Source organism: Corvus brachyrhynchos, unplaced genomic scaffold (genome assembly GCF_000691975.1).
Source record: "Corvus brachyrhynchos isolate BGI_N302 unplaced genomic scaffold, ASM69197v1 scaffold3, whole genome shotgun sequence".
Lineage (NCBI taxonomy): Eukaryota > Metazoa > Chordata > Aves > Passeriformes > Corvidae > Corvus > Corvus brachyrhynchos.
The window spans coordinates 5,741,732-5,749,204 of NW_008237619.1; the positions used below are offsets into that span (position 1 = coordinate 5,741,732).

At 40.1% G+C, this 7,473-nt stretch overlaps 2 protein-coding genes across 2 annotated transcripts; one reads left to right on the top strand and one right to left on the bottom strand.

Moving 5' to 3' along the window:
• The first annotated feature begins 7 nt into the window (after nucleotides 1–7).
• Nucleotides 8–1,717, top strand: TXNL4B (thioredoxin like 4B). Its single transcript, XM_017731850.1, has 3 exons — nucleotides 8–423; nucleotides 761–912; nucleotides 1,354–1,717. Exons 1-3 carry the CDS (start codon nucleotides 292–294, stop codon nucleotides 1,517–1,519), a joined length of 450 nt encoding a protein of 149 aa, XP_017587339.1. The 5' UTR covers nucleotides 8–291; the 3' UTR covers nucleotides 1,520–1,717.
• Nucleotides 1,718–2,761: 1,044 nt separating this feature from the next.
• LOC103613999 (putative protein FAM172B) lies at nucleotides 2,762–7,250 on the bottom strand. Its single transcript, XM_008631866.2, is given in 5 exon segments — nucleotides 2,762–3,338; nucleotides 3,341–3,823; nucleotides 3,826–4,072; nucleotides 6,698–6,770; nucleotides 7,214–7,250. Coding segments are annotated over 5 exon segments (1,167 nt in total). The 3' UTR covers nucleotides 2,762–3,011.
• Nucleotides 7,251–7,473: the final 223 nt, after the last annotated feature.

The window sequence follows — 7,473 nt, forward strand, 5'->3', positions numbered from 1 at the left end:
CGCCGCCGCGCTGCGCTGGGGCGTGAGGCAATCGCTGGGGCTGAGGGTTTTGTCAGCCCGGCCTGGTGACCTGTGATGTCTCTCTCCCCGCTTCCCTTTCTGCCTCTCTTCCTCCCTCGCTCTCTTCTCCTCCCTCCGCCCCCGCCTTTTTCTTCCTTTTTAAAAAATTTAATAGCACAGAGAAGTTTCGCTTATTTTTGGCATGCTGGTTGTTGTTGTTTGATGGTGCGTTGTTTTGTTGGTTTTTTCCCTATCAGGTGGGGATTTTAGTGGAGACCGTGATCTGTCGCGATGAGTTTTCTGCTGCCCAAACTGACCTGTAAGAAGGAAGTGGATCAGGCAATAAAAAGCGTGGCTGAGAAGGTTTTGGTTCTCCGTTTTGGAAGAGATAATGATGCTGTTTGTCTGCAGCTCGATGATATTGTAAGACCAATTTTTTTTTTTTTTTTTTAAGAACTATACAAGTATACTTGTTGCATAAAAGAGAAGAGAATGTTGCTTTTGGCTAATATGGGGAGTCATGAAAAATTTGGTGACAGATATAGAATGAAGTGCTACTCTATTTATAAAAAGGTTTGAAAAGTAAGCATTGATGTTATTATTGTAGTGGCTGAGCAAAGTGCTTGAGGTAGACAAGAGGTGATATTCTAAGCCCTGCTTAAGCTGGTAACACATAAGAGAAACAGGCTTTATAAAGCTTGCCACCCTTTTTTCCTCATGTCTCAATCTAATTGTCATCCACCTTTCTCTCTCTTTCCAGCTTGCAAAAACAGCTCATGACCTAAGTAAAATGGCAGTCATTTACCTGGTGGATGTGAACAACGTCCCCGTGTACACCCAGTATTTTGACATCAGTTATATTCCCTCTACTGTATTTTTCTTCAATGGACAACACATGAAGGTTGATTATGGGTAAGTCATCCTACCATTGCCTATGATGTCTGTAAGAACTATCAGTCTTTCTCTATGTTACTGTGTCTGGGGAAGGTAACATTTGAAAACTATCATGTTGTTACCAGCATCTGCATTGAGAATTCTGTAGGAAGCCAGAAGGATGTAAATTAGAGAAGTATTTTGAAATATGCTCTGATGCAATAAGTAGGAGAAAGATGTCTGACTCTGCAAAAAACAGTAAGAAATCATTAAAGTCTTAGACATGACACTGCACCTGTTTGACCTTTGGAGGTCACAGCATATTCCTGACTTGGTTATGCCATTACAAAGTTAGTGCATTCTTTCAGAATGACCAGATCAGAACCCCTTATCTCATGTGCATCTTTTCATGTTTTTAGGTGTTTTTTCTCTGAATACTTTAATGTTACAATTCTACCTTTGTCTTATGCTTATATTTAGGTCTCCAGATCACACCAAATTTGTAGGAAGCTTCAAAACAAAGCAAGACTTTATAGATCTGATTGAAGTGATCTACCGCGGAGCAATGCGGGGAAAGCTCATTGTGAGAAGTCCCATTGATCCCAATAACATTCCTAAATATGACCTTCTCTACCAAGGAATTTAATGGGTTCACCGGAGATGATAAGAATTACACAAATGGACGACGTTCCAGATCCCTTTTCCTTTGAGCACTTTTCCTCCTCTGACACTGTGGGGCAGTTTGAGCATTTATCCTGAAGGATCATATTGGTCTCCTTCTGAAGACAGACATTCTGTCACCTCATGCTTTGCTCATAAATAAAGCTACATGTTCATGCACAAGTGACTGTTCTTTGAGTTGTGTGCTGACCCCTACAAAACAGGCAGGCTGCGGGCATCCTCAGCTATGGCATCTCCAGTGCAACCTTCTTCATGGAACCAAGGCACTCTGTTATTTGTCTATTTAGTACCACTTTCATTCAGATTTAAGAACAGTAAACCTGACATAAATAAAAAAAACTATGCTTGCTCTCACGAGCATTCAACTGAATGTGCCTTTCCAATAGAATTTTACACTTTTACCCATTGCTGATTAATAGGAAAGAAGTTTCTTCTGAGGGAGTGATAACTGAAATCTGAAATGGATATAAACACAAAGTTGATGCTCTCATCTCTCTGATACCCATTATTACTGTTAATGGCTTTTTTGACTGAGAGTGGAATGTTCTACACTTGTAGGAGAAGGTTTCGTCAGCCTTCTGAAGGATGCTTTTTTGCAGCCATTGAACACTTTTGATTCCCATGGGCTTGAACTGGAAATTAAGAATAATAACTCTTTTGTTTACATTCACTTTAAAGATCGTTTGAACTTCTGCTTGTACACATTGCATGCCTCGAGTATGTACATTTATAAATTGTGTTTCCCACCTCTGTCAAGCAGCTGAGAGGAAACAGCTATGTCATTCCTTTGCATCAGTTTGGTAACTGCAGGTTGCTAGACTATTGTATTTCTACAGCAGCACATGTCCAGTATTCTCATTGGCTTAGTTGGCCTTAAGATGGAAATCACTTTACCTTCATGTGTCATGTTTGGGGCACACCAACTCTGACTGGAGGGAAGGTAGTAGTATATACTTCCCTGATGCATTATTCGGCTTAACAGTAAATGTTTCAAGGAAGAAGGTGGATGTTCCAGCTCTTGAAAGACTTTAAACAATATACGGTACATAGAAAGGAGGAAACAGATTGTTTACATGCTTCTTCTATTCCAGATTTGGCTTCTAATGAAGCTAAGCACTTAAGCAAATGTTTTCCTGATAGTTTAGTCTGATTATAGAGCCATAACTATAGAATGTTTATTATAGAAAATGATACTGCTGAGAGTTGATGTACCTTAACATCTTTAATTCAACTTTAAATTTCACAGCTAGCAAAAGGATTGTGGCTTAAGGCTTTCAACAATACATTTCTTTCCTAATAGTTAAGTTTTGTGGTTTTTTCTCAAAACCAAACAAACTGGTTTCAAACCTAGAACTGTAAATTGCTCCGCAGTGAGATGAAGGTTCTTAGGTGATGGAAAGGTACAGAGGAAGTTACAAAAGGAAGAGACCACTATCAAGAACAAACCAGTTGTACCTTTATTTATTGCCTCTCTTCTTACTTGTTCTGCTTCTGGTTGCAACAGGTGAATTCCTAAAGGCTGTCGTGGTCTTGGCTCTCAGCATGCTCTTCAAGTACTTAAAGACGGCTTGTAAGCAGCAGGAGGGTGCTAAGCCATACTTTTCTGTTCGAGCAGAGAAAGTAGGACAACTTATTCTCATGAGAAAGCCCACAGTTTTATTTAGAGGTTTACTGTTTGACACCCATTCCCAGCAGTATTTGTGTATCCCTTCCTGTATTTCTGGATCGTGTCTGCTCTGGTGCTGCATGCTGTGCGTGGAGTCGATGAACGCCAGAGTACACTTTATTCATTCGTCACCTCATGTTTTCTCTGCACCAGCTGATCAGCAAACACCAACCCACCATAGCCATGGGCAATGAAGGTCACATTCCTGGCTGCACTCTTTGCAATGAAATGATCCCATACATACATGGTATGCTCCTCGGGGCTGCTGCTGCCCCTCTTGGGGATCCACCAGACAGGCTGCGTAAAAGGAAGTGCTTCTTCCCTGGCAGAAAATCTCTCCTTTTCAGTGTCCAGATCGGTGAAGTTGTCATTGGGGTTCAGTACAATCACTTCCCAGTGGCTTTGCAGGGCCATTTTGATGAATGGTATTTGTGTTCCATGTCTCAGGCCCTCACTGACAATTATCCTACACTCCCACTGTCCAGCACAGAAAACTCCATGGTCTTGAAGAAGGATAATTAGGCTAGAGGAACTTGTTAGTGCATTCTTGCTCATGAAAGAGAAACTTCTTGGTTCATCCTCTGTAGCGTCAGTAGGAATATATAAACCTTCTGCAGTATGCAGACTCTTTCCAGGAGCTCATAAACATACTGGGTAATAAAATGTCCCAGAACTTCATAGCGTTTATGACTCTACTCATGTCCATTCTTGTAATAACTGAAAACAAAGGACTCATTTGTATCCAGGTGCCTCAGTTCCCCTTTTACATTGAAGTCATATTTTAGTTCCTCTTCATACTCCGAACCCTCTGTTAGTTTCCTCAAACTGAGGTCACGCTGTATTTGTAACCATTACAAATTAAGAAGGCTATTATGTCAAAGTAGTGATAGACCTCCACACAACACCTGCCTACCCACACCCCCATTGCATTAGAATTTAGATTTAAAAGCTGTTACAGATGAAATACTTGTTGATCCAGAGTATTTAGTGGTGATGTATAGTAAACCAGCTGCTTCTAAAAAAGTCTCTTAGAGATTTCAGTTTCGAAGTTCCAACAGCAGTAACTCATCTGCCTTTATTATGCCTTATTTCAGTTTGATAGTTAAAAATTTGTATGCTATCATGTTTATTTAAAGATCTGTTTAAGGTAGTTTGAATTAAAGGCTTTAAGAAGGAGGCATATGTACATGGTTCATTGTTCACTTGAACAACTTTTGTTGTGCTGTCTCCTAGCCATTATCTTGAAACTCCACTGAGTTTCAAGGGTGCCTTTGAAATACAGGCTTTGGCAGCTGGAAATAGTCCATGTGTTATACTGGATCCTGAGTTTTTAAAGAAAATCAAGCTGCACTTACTAAGCACTTCAACCTTCCCGTAGCTTGTGTACCAGCATACTCTCCATGTTCTACCTTCAACTGCACTAGAACAGATAATACATGTATGTGTTTGCTTTCTACTAATCACTCCAGTTAGTCATTCATCCTTGAAAGCACTTGCCACATGGAAATACAGGAATGGATGACAGAATAAACTAGCCACTGTGATCCAGGAGTAGGAGAAAAGAAAGTCCATGCAGCAAACTATCATGAGGTTGGATTGAGGTCTCCAGTTTCAGATTATCTCTAATGACTGATATGAATTATACCAGGAAGAGATTTTTGTGCAGCTGAAAAATTAAGCTTAGCAGAACCTTCTGTTTTCCTAGTAACTCTTCAATCTACTACTGACTGTTACTGGCTGTAGAATGGCAAACAGGATATAACCTTTGGCGTGGTCAGAATCCTATCTTTACAGGAATTTAGTCCTAACACAGTCCTTATTTTTTTTCTGTAAATGGTCTGAATCAAGTTATATTTGGCAAGTTATACTATATACCTTTAAGTTTTTCTTGCTGGACTAAAATAAGTTTTTCAAAACACAGTAAATCACATTCTATGTTAAAAGTCACTATACCATCTGATAAAGCCAATTACTAGGACAAAAAGTGATCTGAATATTTTCATGTAAGCAACTTGAGCTGGAACCCAACTCCTTCAAGGAATGCAAGTTTCCTTGAGGTAAGGTGCTCAGCAGATTAAAAATTATTTCTTACACTCCCAAATTAAAAAACCTCAAAACCCAAACAAACACATTTTTGCTTTTCAGCATAGCAACACCACATGTATTTTCCTTTTGAGTAATCTCCACTGGGCTAGTGTTATTAAGTCCTCTCTTCAGAGTCATTCCTGTCTTCTGATTAATAGAGAACAGGCTAGAAAATGTTACTTTCTCCTTTTTTATCTCATATAATCAGTACACATAGAAAAGGGGAAAAATCATATGCTATGATATATAATCCATTTACTGTCTTGCCAGTTTCTTGAAATGGAAACAGCACAAAGAAACTGCAAGGGCATCCATTCATCTACGATTTTTTCATTCTGCAGGAAGGCACAAAAGGCACAAAGGATATGGGAAAAGAGTCTGTTATACTACTGAAATACGGGCAATTAATGCAAAAGAGATAATATTTAGTAGGAAAGAAGCTACCCATATTCCTGTCATTGTTCCCATGAGATGAAGTGGGAGAAAAATGGACATATTTTAAGGAAAGATGTGTATGAAGAAAGGTGCAGCTTTCTGTAAGAATTAGGAATAGGTAGATGCAGTTTCCTCAGAGTGGTATGCTGTGGAGCACCTCTCAGTCCTTTTCTCTCCTCACCCCTAAAAGACTGGAGAGACTAATTTCCCAACATACTCTGAATCGGAAGTTACCATTCTCTTACTTCAGCTACTAAGAGCAACGTTGCTTCTTCAGTTCCAAAACACGGATATGTGATTCCAAATTAAACCCTGAACACCTACTTTACAAAGCATTGTGAAAGGTTTCTGAAGATTTCAGGAGGCAGAAACAAACAAACAAACACAGTTTTACGTGGGGTGCACGTATGACTTTCCTTCCTAAAATTGCCTTCAAGATGCGAAATGAAAAGTTTTGAGGCAATTTGTAATAGGTTATCACTTAAGAGTTCACTTAAATAGCAGCTTAGAATTATATACTTATTTGTCCAGAGGACTGATTTTATTGTTGTAACACAATCAATTATAGAATTAAAAAGTAGCAATTCTAGATTGTTCTAGATATAGCTGCATAATGCATGTATTTTTTTTGTGGTAAGTCTGCATTCTAAATCAGTGTTGATTGCTGTTTGTACTTCATTGTCTGTATGCAATGTTTAAGGTAGTATATGCTAGCAGCCTTTACAATTGCTACCTTAATTTTAAAAAATCGCCTTTGGGGCAAAATAATCCCTCCTTCCCTTCTTCCCACTTTTCTGTTCGGATTCTAAAATGTTTCAGGTGTAACTTCGGCTGGTGCTTTTTACAGCATTTGGCATATTCTAAACACTACTGCAGTATAAGTACTATATAAGATCCATAAAGATTACTTTGTTTTCCATTTAAAACCACCTTATTCTAGTAAAGCCCAATATTACCGTATGCTCTCCTGTAAAATCTGTAATCATCATAGACGGAAATCTTTTTCACTCTGGGAGTGTAGACAAGTCCTCTGCATGAAAAAAATAAACCCAACCATGGTTTCAGTTTTCATTACTTTACGTACTGGGGTGTATATTTATAAAACCTATCAGTAGCTGATAGTTGCGGCCATCTAAAGTGCTCCAGATAGTTCCAAGTTACAAACTAACCTCTCATGTTTTTAATTTACATCTCACAGTAGGTTTAAGCTAAACCTCGAGTATGAAACTAAGCATTTGTCCACACCAGTTTTAATTCCCACTAACAAGAAAAAAGTAAAACAGAAAGCTCCATACAAAACTTACAATTCTGAAGCCGCCCTGAAAAAATACACAAAGCAAAAAAACCCCAGCCAACAAATCTTCATCTCCCCCCGGCTGTAGAAGGATTTCTAAGGGCATCAGCTGCAAAACACAGCCAGCCTGGGTTATGAGGGCGCTGCCCGGCTGTGCATCCCCCTGTCAGGGGAATAACCTGGCGGGGTCTGGCTGTCAGCTGAGGGAAACGCCATTAGCAAGGTGCAACTTAAACCTGGGTCGGGTTGGGTTCACCACTGCTTCTTCAGAAGCAGTGCGGTTTCCTCGATTCTTTCCCCAAACGGGTCAGTACGGAGCTCTAGCCGAGCAAGTTAAAGCAGGGAAGGCCTGAGGGGCAGCGCCGCGGGCGGGCGCTGGCTCCGGCGGGGCGGGGCGGTGCCGTGCCCGGCCCGGAAGTACCCGGGGAAGCTGCGCGGG

Bases quoted from the DNA above. Each gene is read 5' to 3' on its own strand.
- TXNL4B (XM_017731850.1), top strand. From the start codon at position 292: ATGAGTTTTCTGCTGCCCAAACTGACCTGTAAGAAGGAAGTGGATCAG. The intron at 424-760 runs GTAAGACCAATT...CTCTCTTTCCAG, and splicing joins GTCTGCAGCTCGATGATATT to CTTGCAAAAACAGCTCATGA. The intron at 913-1,353 runs GTAAGTCATCCT...GCTTATATTTAG, and splicing joins CACATGAAGGTTGATTATGG to GTCTCCAGATCACACCAAAT.